The sequence below is a fragment of the Caretta caretta genome, chromosome 24 (assembly GCF_965140235.1).
Source record: "Caretta caretta isolate rCarCar2 chromosome 24, rCarCar1.hap1, whole genome shotgun sequence".
Taxonomy (NCBI): domain Eukaryota; kingdom Metazoa; phylum Chordata; order Testudines; family Cheloniidae; genus Caretta; species Caretta caretta.
Genome location: NC_134229.1, coordinates 5499812 through 5514997, shown reverse-complemented (window position 1 = coordinate 5514997; position 15186 = coordinate 5499812). Strand labels below are relative to the sequence as shown.

Genomic DNA, 15186 nt, shown 5'->3' with positions numbered 1-15186 from the left:
GGTTGAAAATTTCCCAACAGAATGGGGGTGGTTTTTTTTGTCAGAAACATACTGATTTCCACAGAATTTCATTTTTTTATGAAAAATCACCTAAACAAAGTGTTTTGATCATGCAACAGAATGCTCTGTTTTCTTTTGTTTCACAATTTATTTGATATAATTTAAAACAATCCAAATCAATTGACTCGAAAAAATTAAAAAAAAAATTCATTTAGGAGGAATTGTTGAAATTCTACGTTTCATTCCCATTCGGAACAAAAAACAATTTTGAAATGGCGGAACTTCCTGCTAAAACCAGAAACGTAACTTCCCCCAAAATGCTACATAACACGTATGTGTTGTAACATAGCGTCTATCATAAGAACAAAAGAACGGCCCTACTGGGTCAGACCAAAGGTCCATCTAGCACAGTGTCCTGTCTTCTGACAGCGGCAAATGCCAGGTGCCCCAGAGGGAATGAACAGAACAGGGAATCAATCATCAAGTGATCCATCCCCTGTCATTCATTCCCAGCTTCTGGCAAATATATCACAACTTACCATGTATATGTTGTAACATAGCATCTGTATACAGCAACTTACATGTATATACCATAACTTAGCATCTATATGCCATAACGTAATACATATGCGTGTACCATAAGAGAGCATGTATGTGGTACAGTGGCGAAGGCTCTGGACCAGTGGTTCTCAAAGCCAGTCCGCTGCTTGTTCAGGGAAAGCCCCTGGCAGGCTGGACTGGTTTTTTTTACCTGCCGCATCCACAGGTTCGGCCGATCGCAGCTCCCACTGGCCGTGGTTTGCCGCTCCAGGCCAAAGGGGGCTGCGGGAAGCAGCGCGGGCCAACCACTGCTCTGGATTACGACTCAGGAGATCTGGATTCTAGTCCAGTCTCGGCTGGAGACCCACTGGGTGACCTGGAGCAAATCATTTCCCCTCCCACATTTGGTTTGCCTTGCGTATGGAAGCACCACAGGGCGTGGCCTGGCTCTCACTGTGTGTCTGTACAGCTCCTAGCGCAATGGGGCTCTGATCTCAGTGAAGGCCTCTTGGAGATAATGCAGATAAATAATAAACGCATGTACTGTAACAGAGCACCCATATATTGAAACATAGCATATCTCTCTCTATAAACACACACGGTAACTTAGAACCTACATACTGTAATGTAGCATATATATACCACAACTTGGCACCTATATACTGTAACATAACCTAGATACTGCAACTTAGTGCCTATGTAATGTAATGTAGCATGTTATATCCCATAGACTTCCAGTGCTCTTGGGGTCTGACCCAAAGCCCACTGAAGTCAAAGGAATTGATGCGGAGAGGGGGTTGGAGCAGGCTCTGTAGGCTGTATGACACTGGCAGAAGGAGCAGCCAGCACATGGCAGTGGAAATGGCCCTGGAGCCGGTGCTGCTGCTGGCAGGACCCTACAAAGGGCCTGGGGGAAGAGCGTGGCCTTTTCTCAGCAGCAGCAGGCTGAGGGTGGGTGGGAAAGAGGAAGGCGGTGACTGCTGGTGACTCAGTAGGGGGTGCTTTTCCCTTAGAGGTAGTGCTGACCCCAATGTCCCCCCCGGTGCTGCAGGGGGCGGGGTGGGGGCTCAGCAGGGGGCGCTCTCCCTTCTGTTCCCACCTCAACGTGGGGTTAGGGAGTGCTGAGCTGCCAGAAGGATGAGACAGAAATAACGAGGACTGGCTCATTTGTGATCATTGAAGATCCTGCAGTGTTTTTGCAAGGGTGAAGTCTTCACAAGGGGATGCAGATTCAGCCTAGAATACTATAAATACGTTTCCTGAAGGCCTCAGAGAACCGGAAACACTTCCCTGGCCATTACTGTTTATTTATATATACCGAAAGCAAATAGACAAAAAAAAGTCCCCGGTGGCATTTGCATCCCAAATTGCAGCCATGTCCTAGGATTGTGTGTGTTTGCTCTGCAGAATCACAGAGATGAACTGCAGGAAGGGACCTCCCAAGATCATCTAGTTCAGCCCCACCCTCCCCCGCCCCCCGAACAGAAACTGACTAGATCCCAAAGCCAAAGTGACTTGTCTATTTCCAGAGCTGAAGCAAAAAACAAAACCAAACCAAAGGGTGAAATAAGAATATTAGATCTTGCTAAACTCTTATTGATTTAATAATCTACCACAGGGAAGGGAAATTGTTTTAGTAAAATATGCGGGTGGAGGGGAGGCCTGATCCTCACTACTCTGGCAGCATAACACGAGAGCCAATGTCATTTACACACCACTTTGAGGCCCCTTTTACTCTGCTCGAATGAGGTAAAGGAGTCAGGCTGAGTATCAGGCTCATTATTTTATTCTGGACAAATTCCAACTCCTCTAATTACAACCCTGCCTCCTGCTATTAGGAAGCATTGCCTGATACTCAGCCTGACTGTTCCTTTGCTCCATTTTCTGTTACTCGGAGCAAGGATTCTGTAACGCCGGCATTGGACATTGACTCAGGGGTTCTATTCCTGGCTTTCAGCAACTCGCTTCAGTACAGATCCTCAACGATATTTAGGCACCTAACTCCCTTGGTCTAGGTGCCTAAACACTTTTGGGAATCTGGGCCTTAATGTCTCAGTTTCCCATCTGTAAAACTGGGAGAACAATCCTTCCTTTCTCCCACCCTCAGCCTGTCTTGCCTATTTAGCTTATAAGATGTCCAGGGCAGGGACTGTCTCTCACTGTGTCTATGCAGCTCCTAGATTGGATCCTCTAGGTGCTACCAATAATAAATACTCCTTGCTAAACCCTCTCAAACCATCCTGTTTCCTTGATATTCAAGTGCTTGTTAGATGCTTGTCCTCTCTTGCCAAGTCAGTCATATTTAGCTCTTCTCATCTCCCCTCCTAAATCAGGTCCGTCTCCCGCACCCAACAATCCCTTCCCAGCTCAGCGGAAACCGCATGATATTTCTTTTCTTTTCAGAAGGAGCTGAAAGGCGACCGGGTTTAATAGATGGCTGCTCGCTAGAGAGGCTGCAGCTGGAATTTGTTTTCATGGGGTGCCAGCGGATGCCGGGGTAATTATAAGCATTCCCCGGAGCTCTGGTGTGTACTGCCTCTGGGTTTGGAAAAGGAAGAATGCATTCGCTTTGTACAATCAGGGCCTGATCCAAAGTTGGTGGAAAGACTCACGTCACCACAGCCCAAAGGGACCGTTGCGATCATCTACTGTGACCTCTTGCCCAGGGCAGGCTAGCTAGAGAATGTCAGACTTCCAGGCCAGTTCCTTGGGGTAGGAAAACTGGGCCCATCTGGGATTTGAACTCAGGCCCGTTCAAGCCACTGGCAACCCCTGTGGGCTTTGTATCAGTTCCTTGGTGTGCTGACAGCTGCTCCTTTGGTCTATAGCATCTCCAACTCTCCCGACTGTGAATATCATCGTTGTTGCCCCGATGGGAACCCTGAGGTACAGAGAGCCAGCCAGCTCTACGAATAGAACCCAGGTGTCCTGGCAGCCAGTCCTGCCTAGCTCCAGCCTTGGATAGGGGCTGGATTGCCAGTTCCAGGGTGCTCTCTGTAGGAGCTGGGGAGAAGCAGCAAGGGCAGAAACATAGCAAGCTCCCCATGCACTCACTGTGCCCCTGCCCCCCCATGGCTCCACTCCCTAAATACCTCATGCACTTGGCTCACACTGGCACACCGCTCCCCCCAAGCAGCTCCCTCCCACCCCCTGCCCCATCTTCCCTATTGGAGGCCACGATGCCGTGTGAGCAAGGCTGGCTCGGCACGGCCCTGTGGAGACCACTTTCTACAGCCCCCATTGGCTCTGATCTAAAGTCCAGCAGGAGCCTTTCCACTGAATCCGGTGGGCCCTGGATCAAGCCGCAGGGTGAGCCCTGCCGGAAGGTGGCATCAACGTTAGGCCCACGATGCCCCAAGCCGGGGCACAGGGATAGAGTTCAGGATCTGAACTCACATCTTCCCCCCACATCCTCCCTCCGAAGCACCTGCCTCCATCCCCTTCTCAACCTCGCAGGGGAAAAGCAGCTTCCGAGATCAGAGCCCTGCTCTTTACATGTGCTGCATCGACAGGGAGATATGAGATGCCCCCCCTCGCCCCCAGCCATTTCGCAGCCCCCCAGTCCTGGCTACAGGCAAGGAGCCTCTCTCTCTGCCGGCGCCCCATGCCCCTCCCCCCGGGCCTGGGAGGCTGACAGCGGGCCATTCGGAGGGGCGCCGTTCTCTCCTTCTCTTCCTTTAACCCCTTTCTTCATTTCCTCCTTCCAACGGTCTCTCTCGCTTTGCTTTCTCCATTTTATTTATTCTCGCTGCCGTGTCTGTCCAGGCCCGGTCTGTCTGTCTTTGCACTCTTCTTTCCTTTTCTTCCTTCCTTCCTTCCCATCACCCCTCTTTTCTTGCTTTCTCATCCATCCATCCTTCTTTCTCCCCCGAGCCCCCTTTGCTCACCTCTTGGAAAGGTGACCCTGGGAAGCAGATCTGCGCACAGGAAGGTGGCGGGCATCACCAAACTACACAGGAGGCAGAGCGCCCGGCCGGGCATGGCTGGTTATCTGCAAAGGGTGAGGCCCTCGGTGAAATGTGCAGGGGCCCGGCCCCAGCTGTTGAGCTGTCAAGAAAGCAGGATGGGGAGAGATGGTTGAAACGAGTGAGGTAACCACATGAAAGAGTCCCCGCCCCAGCCTCCCACCTGGAGCGGAAGCGCTCGGCTGGAGAGAGGGCCGTACGCAGTCATGCTTCACCGGGGCAGAGCTTTCTGCCCCTTCGCGCCATCACGGGAGCCCCGCAGGCAGCCGCAGCATCAGGGAGGAAAGAAGCCTTTCCAGCTGAGAGCGGGGCCGGCATGGGGCCATGGTGATACTGGGAGGCTGACCCAGGTGGCAGGAGATGCCAAGGAGAAGCCTCTCGGGGCTTGATTCTCGGCGGTTCGGCTCCTGCTGCTGGGGCAAGATGGATGCGGGAGATGCCTTTAAGCCTTTGCACCCCTCATGTTCTGGGACTGTGCAGGGCTCCACCCAGCACACCCGTATCAATTGGAGCAGCCTCAAGGCTGTTCTAACTTACACTCTGCCCACTATAGGCCCTGGGAATCAAAGAAGAGCTCACAGCACTCCGGCCACACCCCCTATGCTGGGTGGGCGTGTCATGCGTGTCCCCTCCAGTCCACATACAAGATAATAGCCTACTGCCACTGCCAGTTGATGGGGCAGCTTTTTTAGCTCAGGTTGGTGCCATCTTCGCACCCAGACTAACTCTTCCTGTAGTGGTGCCCGGGTCAGGACCCCCACCCCCACCCCAAGCCGATGCTTACACAGTGTTCCTGTCCTCATCACATCCCAAGCCCCTCTCTGCCATCCCTCCTCTTGCTCCCGAAACCTGATTCCCCCTCCCTCCCCCCGTCACTCAACTTGTTTCTCATGCTCTTTTCGGCGGTGGGGAGCCCTTTATGGAGACTATATGGCCAAGCTGCCCGGGTCCCACTCGTCCTCCCCAAAGGGTTGGGGAATGTGTGTTCCTGGCCTCGATGATCTTTTGGGCCAGATCCAAGCCCCAATCCAAAGCCGGCTGAAGTGGGAGCTTTTCCACTGACATCCCCAGTGGGCTTCGGATCAGGCCTTCTGGCCCCTCCCTGGCATGAGCCCTGCAGCCCCAGCATTTCAGAAACACCTCGCAGAACCGCCGGGCACTGCTGGGGGCTGGGTCGAGGCAGGCATTTGCATCCGGGGCTCCCAGGAGGTGGCAAATTCCCCAAGCGCTCCAGTGAGTGGGGCTCGAAAGCCACCGACAGCTGAGTGACAGGCTGACCCGGGCCCCAATGCTGTCTCCACACACAGTCCTTCCTCCTCCTCTTCCTCTGCACCCCAGCCAGATTGCAGCAAGCTGAGATGTTGCACCTGTTGCTGGAAACGGTGTGGAAAGAGGAGGTTGTGAAATGTGGGGCGCTCGCGCGGCTCCCCTGGGGGCAGGAAATGATTGACCCTGACCGTGCTCAAAGCCACTCTGGCCCCTGCCTAACCTAGAACCTCCCCAACCCCTGAAATGCAGCCGGAGGCAGGGCAGGAAGATGCTTCAGTGCCCACCCCCTACTGTCCCAGCTCTGGGCAAGAGAGGTAATCCCCGCCCCGAGCTGTTTGTTACTCTGCCAAGCCGCAGCCTCATCCTGCCTCGCAACTCTAAACCTTGTTCTCTCCTCTGCATGAACAGCAGCTAATAAACCACAGGGTGGGGATGGGTGTGTGTGTGTGGGGGGGCAAATGCAGCCCTGGGGTAACTGCACTGACTGCAGGGTGCTTAAGCCAGCAAGGACTGGCCCGTAGACCAGCAAGGTGACGCCCAGACCCCAAGCTGTACACACAGACCACATGCTAGCGTGGGACAGGACCCGGCGCCTGATGCTGCGGGGGCCCAGGGGTGGGAGGAGGGATTTTTAAAAAGGAGAAAGAAAAGAAAACCCCTCCCTTCAAATACCAGCTCTGAAAGTGCCCCCATGCCCCGTGTTTCTAGCAGAGAGTGGAAGCCCCTTCAAGTCCCCTCTCTATCCCTCCGTCCCGGATCCCCTTGCCTGGCGCTACTGTATAAGAGATTCTGCTCTCAGCACCCAGTGCAGAGCCGCTCCCCCTGGGCCCAGCGCCCCCCGAGCTCTGCCTCGGATCCCTGCAGAGCGGGATCTGGCTGCTCATTCTCCAGCGAAATTACCTCTCCTGGGGCTGAGGTCAGAGGGCACAGGCGGAATTAGCGCAGACTTTCGGCCAGCATCATCCATTGGCAGCTAAGCCCCTGGTAGATCCCCCCAGCGCTGCATGGATGGACTCCCTGGTCGGTGCCCGGTGCCCATTGGAGACGTCCTGGGGTGGCCTCTGGGCCCATGGGATTGGAATGACGAGCCCAGCTCCAGCTGGAGGGGCTGGCTCCTGGGTTCACTCTCCTCCCAGACGTGGCTTCGGTTCCTTCCCCTCCCGGGCTCCTGTCCAACACTAGGGCCGGGGAGCTGAGGCTGTTTCAAGTCTCCAGCTCACACTGGCAGCTGCCTGGGCACAGCTAGATCGGTGTCACAGTGAGTCAGGGAACCAGAAAGTCCAGCCTCCCCGACTCATCCTGACAGCTCAGAGACCTTCCCCTGCTCCCCCCAGCCAGGCAGAAAGCAGCTTCCTTGGGTGGTTGCTTTGATAGGAAACAAGAGCTTTTAAAGGAGGTGGCATGGCCCAGCAGATGGAGCAGGAATGGGGGCCAGGATGCCTGAGTTCTATTCCCAGCTCTGGGAGAAAATGTGGGCTAGAGGTTAGAGCAGGGGGACTGGGAGTCAGGACGCCTGGGTTCTATGCCTGACCATTGGACGGGGAGTGGGGTCTAGTGGTTAGAGTGGGGGGGGGCACTGGGAGTCAGGACGCCTGGGTTCTATTCCTGACTCTGGGAAGGGAATGTTGTCTAGCGATTAGAGTGGAACTGGCAACTCCCGGACTCCCTTCTCAGCTTTGCCACTGTATGAACTGGGGCAAGGGATAGCCAGTCCATGCCTCAGTTTCCCCATCTGTACGACAGGGATAATGATGGTGCTTGCCTTCTGAGGGTCAGCGACTGCCAACACAGCACCTTGAAGCATCGAGCAGCTGCACAACAAATGTTTATCAAGCCAGAACCCCCAAACCTTTCCAGTCTCAGGCCAGGTCTACACAGGCAAAACGCACCTAGAAGGGATCCAGCCGTACCAGCACAGCTGATTCTTTTCCTGGCATAGCTTATTCCACCCCCTCGCCCGCTGCCCTGGGCAAAATAAGCTATCCCAGTGCAAAGTGCAGTTGGGCTGGTCTAGCTGCATCTCCTCTATCGGCTCCTGCCAGCACAGCTCTGCTGGTCAGGGATCTCACCTCTTCATGCCCCTGACCGACAGAGCTGTGCCGGCAGCAGCCCCTGGGGCAGACCTGGCCTTAGACATGATGGAAAACGTTCCTCGCCCATCCAAAGTGACAAAATCCCTCACCCTGGGTGAGCCGACTACTGCGAGGCTCGGAGACGCGCTATCCGTAAGTATTTATGGTTAATTACAACCATTGTACTAACACTAACAGGCCAGCGCATAAGCCCCTGGCCCCTCCCAATTCTCCACCACGCACTTTCAAGTACACTGTTATTTACAAGCTGTCTGTCTAAGCACCTTTGGAGTTTAACTCATCTCCCACCCAAAGCCTTTACCAGGAGCGTGCTGAGCCCATGGAGAGCTGTACCAGGGGGTTTGCTGCTGCCTTTGGCCTTTCCCGAAAAGGCACCACTAGCTGACAACCCTCAGCAGTTCTCGAGGCAGGGATTATTAGCTCCATTTTACAGATAGGGAAACTGAGGCACAGAGCCGCGCCTCCATCTGCTCAAAGTCACACAGAGAGTCAAAAGAGGAGCTGGGTATAGAACCCAGGTGACCAGGCTACTGGTCCTCCAAACTCTAACCACTAGACAAGACTCTCCCAGAGACTGGAAGAGAACCCAGTTGTCCCGACTTTCTGTTGCTCGTCTAAGCATGCCTCCCCAGACCAGGGCACAGAAGTCAGGAGTCCTCATCCACTCTAACCGCTAGATCACATTCTCCCCAGAGCTGGGAACAAGACCCAGGAGTCCTGGCTCCCAGACCTCACTTCCTTTCCACTCAGCCGTTGCTGGTGTGCTGCGAGAAGTCATAAAATGGAACTGCCCCTTCCCCAAGAACTGGGTTTCAACGAGTCAGCTGCACTGATCTGGGTGCTCGGTCTGTGACGGAGGAGGCAGAGACTGCTCAGGCCAGCCGGATCTCGCCCTGCCCAGCAGTGCCCCACTGTTACCCTGATCAGAGCTCCTTTGCAGAGCTTCTGCAGATATCTACAGAGCGTCTGCTGTACCTGGGGGCCCTGGGAGAGCACCCAGGTTTGTGGGAGTGATTTGGAGTGAACCTGTCTATTTGCCCAGCTGATCCAGCTGAGGCGTGTGCTGCAACAGCTGGATCTGTCATCAGCTGCAAATTAAACAGGAAGAAGAAACTGGAACAAAGGGCTGGAGAGCAGAAGGGTGGAAAACACCCTGTAGAAACAAATCACGGGTTGGACACCTGCCCAGCAGCGGGTGTGGCCAGCTAACACCTCCACCCACAGCCCGCGGGTGCAGCCTTGGCATGCCTGTTCGATCGAGACCAGTTCTGGGCCTGATTCTTATTGGCACTAAGGCTCCTTTGCTAGAGCAGAATGAAAATAATTGGGAATGTTTTTCCCCACGGGGCGGGGGCCGGGGGGAGAATACATTTTCAACAGAAATTTAAATCCTGAAAAATGCTGATTTGGAAACGCTGCTGTGGCACCTCATGGGGGTTGTAGTCCAGCTGCTGCATGCTCCCACTCTCCTTTATAGGCCAGGCTTCCTGGTTGGACTACATCTCCCATGATGCATCACAGTGTCCCTCCCCACTTGGAGAGGGGAGGGGGTTTATCATGGGAGCCCCTGGCCCTGGTGCATTATAGGAGATGTAGTCTGGCCAGAGAGCACACCCCATAAAGAAGAATAGAGGCTACGAGGCCACTGAAATACAACTGTGACTCCCCCTTACTGAATGAGGGAGGCAACCTAGTGACAGAGGATGTGGAAAGAGCTAATGTACTCAGTGCTTTTTTTGCCTCTGTCTTCACGAACAAGGTCAGCTCCCAGACTGCTGCGCTGGGCAACACAGCATGGGGAGGAGGTGACCAGCCCTCTGTGGAGAAAGAAGTGGTTCGGGACTATTTAGAAAAGCTGGACGAGCACAAGTCCATGGGGCCGGATGCGCGGCATCCGAGAGTGCTAAAGAAGTTGGCAGATGTGATTGCAGAGCCATTGGCCATTATCTTTGAAAACTCATGGCGATCGGGGGAGGTCCCGGACGACTGGAAAAAGGCTAATGTAGTGCCCATCTTTAAAAAAGGGGAGAAGGAGGATCTGGGAACTACAGGCCAGTCAGCCTCACCTCAGCCCCTGGAAAAATCATGGAGTAGGTCCTCAAGGAATCAATTCTGAAGCACTTAGAGGAGAGGAAAGTGATCAGGAACAGTCAGCATGGATTCACCATGGGCAAGTCATGCCTGACTAATCTAATTGCCTTCTGTGATGAGATAACTGGTTCTGTGGATGAAGGGAAAGCAGTGGACGTGTTGTTCCTTGACTTTAGCAAAGCTTTTGACACGGTCTCCCACAGTATTCTTGCCAGCAAGTTAAAGAAGTATGGGCTGGATGAATGCACTATAAGGTGGATAGAAAGCTGGCTAGATTGTCGGGCTCAACGGGTAGTGATCAATGGCTCCATGTCTAGTTGGCAGCCGGTATCAAGTGGAGTGCCCCAAGGGTCGGTCCTGGGGCCGGTTTTGTTCAATATCTTCATAAATGATCTGGAGGATGGTGTGGATTGCACCCTCAGCAAGTTTGCAGATGACACTAAACTGGGAGGAGAGGTAGATACACTGGAGGGTAGAGATAGGATACAGAGGGACCTAGACAAATTGGAGGATTGGGCCAAAAGAAATCTGATGAGGTTCAACAAGGACAAGTGCAGAGTCCTGCACTTAGGATGGAAGAATCCAATGCGCTGCTACAGAGTAGGGACCGAATGGCTCGGCAGCAGTTCTGCAGAAAAGGACCTAGGGGTTCCAGTGGACGAGAAGCTGGATATGAGTCAACAGTGTGCCCTTGTTGCCAAGAAGGCCAATGGCATTTTGGGATGTATAAGTAGGGGCATTGCCAGCAGATCGAAGGACGTGATCGTTCCCCTCTATTCAACATTGGTGAGGCCTCATCTGGAGTACTGTGTCCAGTTTTGGGCCCCACACTACAAGAAGGATGTGGATAAATTGGAGAGAGTCCAGCGGAGGGCAACAAAAATGATTAGGGGTCTGGAACACATGACTTATGAGGAGAGGCTGAGGGAACTGGGGATGTTTAGTCTACGGAAGAGAAGAATGAGGGGGGATTTGATAGCTGCTTTCAACTACCTGAAAGGGGGTTCCAAAGAGGATGGCTCTAGACTGTTCTCAGTGGTAGAAGATGACATGACAAGGAGTAATGGTCTCAAGTTGCAGTGGGGGAGGTTTAGGTTGGATATTAGGAAAAACTTTTTCACTAGGAGGGTGGTGAAACACTGGAATGCGTTACCTAGGGAGGTGGTGGAATCTCCTTCCTTAGAAGTTTTTAAGGTCAGGCTTGACAAAGCCCTGGCTGGGATGATTTAATTGGGGATCGGTCCTGCTTTGAGCAGAGGGTTGGACTAGATGACCTCCTGAGGTCCCTTCCAACCCTGATATTCTATGATTCTATGAACATTTCCAACTTGAAATATTTTGGTTTTCAGGTCTTAGGTCTCCTCTATACACAGATTTTTTACTAGTAATAGCCAGTTTAAATGAGAACCAGGCCCTCTCTCTTGAGACCCATGGGAAGAACCATCTTGGTCTAGCAAAACACACCCGGAACATGGCTTTTCTTGCATAATAAGCATAACACTGTGGTTAAGACACAGGAGTGAAAGGCAGGAATCCTAGGTTCTTTGCCTGGCTTGGCCACTCTGCTGCTGTGTGGCCCAGGGATAGTCATGTCACCTCTCCATGCCTCAGTTTCCCCAGGAGTAAAATGGGGATCATCCAACCTCTCAAAAGGGCTGAGCCCTCAGTTAGAAGCTGTAAAGCATCATTACTTTCCCAACACCCATAATGATCCCTGGCCATTCTCTGGCCTCTGTCATTTCAGAGCCTCAGAGCCCTTTCCACAAAGTCAGCAAGTTTCTCAACAGCGGTGTGTGGGAGACACGTATTAGCATTGCAATGCACAGGCGGGGAAATGGAGGCAGAGAGCAGGTTCCAGGAAGCCAGCATTAGGCTATTCAAATCCCGTAAGGGCCTTTTAACAAGACTCGGTGGTTTTTGGTGGGAAAGGTGCAAAAAGTCTGGTTTGTTCTGAGAACATTCAGGTTGGGAGACACCCCGGGTGGGATTCTGGCGCCATTCCAAAACTCCCACTGACTTCAAGGCGGCCAGAATTTCACTCCTTATCTTTTGGCAGCACACGCTCATCGTCCTTGTCTTGGGAGACTGGTGCAAGCTACACTCAGGATCAAACCAATCCCAGCCAACACAGCTGCAAGCTACTGTTAACTTTCATTCCACCCATTTGAACTCTTTTCCACTGGTGTTACGCGCATGTACCTGGATAAAGGTGGGGACTTGGCCAAGGTGATACAGTGAGTCAGTGGCAGAGGTGGGGATGGAACCCAGGAGTCCTGATTTTCATGCCTTTCCAGAGGCAGAAGTAGAATCCTGGAGTCTTGAATCCCAGCTCACTGCTGTAACCACTAGACCCCACTCCCTTCCCAGAGCAAAAGCTACAACCCAGGATCCCTTACACCCATCCTCCGTGCTCTAACCACAAGGAAAGTGAGGAGTCCTGATTCCCAATCCTCTGCTCCAAGCACTAGACCACATTAAAAACGCTTAGTGCCTCGGTTTCCCCTAACAAAATGGAGCAGAATTCTCACCCTTAGGCGACACTTTTAGATCCTTGCATGAAAAGAACTCCCACTTGCAAAGTACACTCAGCATTATTATCATAGCTGGCAGCTGTTTGTTCATCTTTATCCATCCCTGTTCTCCCTTAGCCATGAAGGCACAGCACTGCATCTTCATCCTCCACCCCGCCATTTCCCCATGGTGCTATAGATCCAAGCCATTTCCCTGATGCAATGTCTCTCCACGGCATCGGTCTGCAGGGAACGGCCTGATGCTTCCACCTCAGATCATCCGTCCAGAGCAGGAACAAGAGGGCTGCGCCCCTTCTGCATGTGATGTATCAGAACAGGTTTGTGTCCCTTTAAATAGTTTTGCAAACCAGCTGGCTTCTAGAGCACAGAACACGATGAGCGCCACTGTGGGGCTCACACACTATTTAAAGGGATACTACCTCATTCTGATACACTACACTGCTCAGCCTTTTGTTGCCCCTAATGGGAAATGCCCTTCACTGATCAGAAGGAAATGACTGAGGATCAAGGCCTGTTAGGCACCTTGCTCGCCTGCCTTAGCCGACTACTAGCAGCTAGTTAGGCCCTGAGCTCTGAGGAGAGGTTCCAGGAAAGGGGCATATAGCCCTAGCTGGCTTTGACATGAGAACGGCTGTGGGCCAGCTTTCCCCTTTGAGGAGCCGATCGCAGGGACGTGTGTGGTTGAGCGCATTGTCTGAACGCTGGGAAGGAGGGGGGGACCCCCGCATTTGCTATTCGGCCGGGACAGAAAGCTCCTTGTGACACAGAAACTAGGTTACTCTGCCCTGGAGCCGTTGGCTGAGAAACAAGGCCCCAGGGAGGTTTAAATTATTCCCATTGTTCTGCGCTGGTGCAAAGCCACAAATGGAGAGTGATGGCGGGGGGAGGGGGGTGGAGCTTGGTCCTCAGTGACGGTAGGACCCCTCCGGCATCCACAGGGGCCTTAAAGTGGGTGGAAGAAGCCCCCTCAAAATCCCCCATACACAGGTGGCTTCCCTGACCTGTGTGGAGCTGGCTTTAGGGTTAAATGCCTGCAAGCAGCATGAGGCCTCCTTAAAACCACCATAACAGAGGCGCGTCCCCCTGAATCAGAACAGACAGTAAGAGGGCCAAACGAATGCCATGTAACCACGGCGAAACAGCTGACTAACAGAGGCCATTGGAGGCAGAAAGGCCCCCCTTAAAATGTGGATGTCAAATCCCAGTGAGGCTAATAGGAGGGTGCATGAACTCCAGCTGGTTAAGTGTAAAAGTACAAGGCAGGCCAAGAAGGAATCTGAGAAGCAACTTTAGACGCAAAAACTAACTGTAAGAATTTTTTTTTTTATAAAAAGAAAAGGAGGACTTGTGGCACCTTAGAGACTAACCAATTTATTTGAGCATAAGCTTTCGTGAGCTACAGCTCACTTCATCGGATGCATACTGTGGAAAATACAGAAGACGTTTTTATACACACAAACCATGAAAAAATGGGTGATTATCACTACAAAAGGTTTTCTCTCCCCCCACCCCACTCTCCTGCTGGTAATAGCTTATGTAAAGTGATCACTCTCCTTACAATGTGTATGATAATCAAGGTGGGCCATTTCCAGCACAAATCCAGGGTTTAACAAGAATGTCTGAGGAAGGGGGGGGGGGGTAGGAAAAAACAAGGGGAAATAGGTTACCTTGCATAATGACTTAGCCACTCCCAGTCTCTATTCAAGCCTAAGTTAATTGTATCCAATTTGCAAATGAATTCCAATTCAGCAGTCTCTCGCTGGAGTCTGGATTTGAAGTTTTTCTGTTGTAATATCACAACTTTCATGTCTGTAATCGCATGACCAGAGAGATTGAAGTGTTCTCCAACTGGTTTATGAATGTTATAATTCTTGACATCTGATTTGTGTCCATTTATTCTTTCACGTAGAGACTGTCCAGTTTGACCAATGTACATGGCAGAGGGGCATTGCTGGCACATATCACATTGGTAGATGTGCAGGTGAACGAGCCCACCTTGATTATCATACACATTGTAAGGAGAGCCCCAACAGGAGACTGGGTTTTTTGTGGGGGCTATGTGAGGGGGGAGAAAACCTGGATTTGTGCTGGAAATGGCCCACCTTGATTATCATACACATTGTAAGGAGAGTGATCACTTTACATAAGCTATTACCAGCAGGAGAGTGGGGTGGGGGGAGAGAAAACCTTTTGTAGTGATAATCACCCATTTTTTCATGGTTTGTGTGTATAAAAACGTCTTCTGTATTTTCCACAGTATGTATCCGATGACGTGAGCTGTAGCTCACGAAAGCTTATGCTCAAATAAATTGGTTAGTCTCTAAGGTGCCACAAGTCCTCCTGTTCTTTTTGCGAATACAGACTAACACGGCTGTTACACTGAAACCTTTTTTTTTAAAGTACATCAGAAGCAGAAAGCCTGGCAGACAGGCAGTGGGGCCCCTGGATGACCAAGGTGTTAAAGGAACACCCAAGCAGGACAAAGCCATTACAGAGAAGGTAAATTATTTCTTTGCATCCATCTTTTGTGACGAGGATGTGGGGGAGTTACCCACATCATCAGAGCTCTCCTTTGTGGGCAACAAATCGTTAAGTGCTGTCCCACAACGATGTGTCAACAGAAGAAGTTTTAGAACACATGGATACATTAAACGTCAATAAGCCACTAGGTCCAGCTGGTATTCATTAATGTGAAAT

General features: G+C 51.9%; 1 protein-coding gene across 8 annotated transcripts in view; it reads right to left on the bottom strand.

Annotated features, from left to right (window-relative positions):
* Window positions 1-15186, bottom strand: part of SEMA4A (semaphorin 4A) — a 53099-nt gene that overhangs the window by 17269 nt on the left and 20644 nt on the right. For 7 of the 8 annotated variants that reach the window (XM_048828292.2, XM_048828291.2, XM_048828289.2 and 4 more), the window contains one exon: window positions 4428-4587. In XM_048828292.2, the coding sequence (XP_048684249.1) occupies window positions 4428-4521 (94 nt within the window). In that variant the 5' untranslated portion in view covers window positions 4522-4587. Of the gene's footprint in view, window positions 1-4427; window positions 4588-6674; window positions 7005-15186 lie in introns of those variants that run through there. The other variant, XM_048828286.2, reaches the window with a different exon arrangement.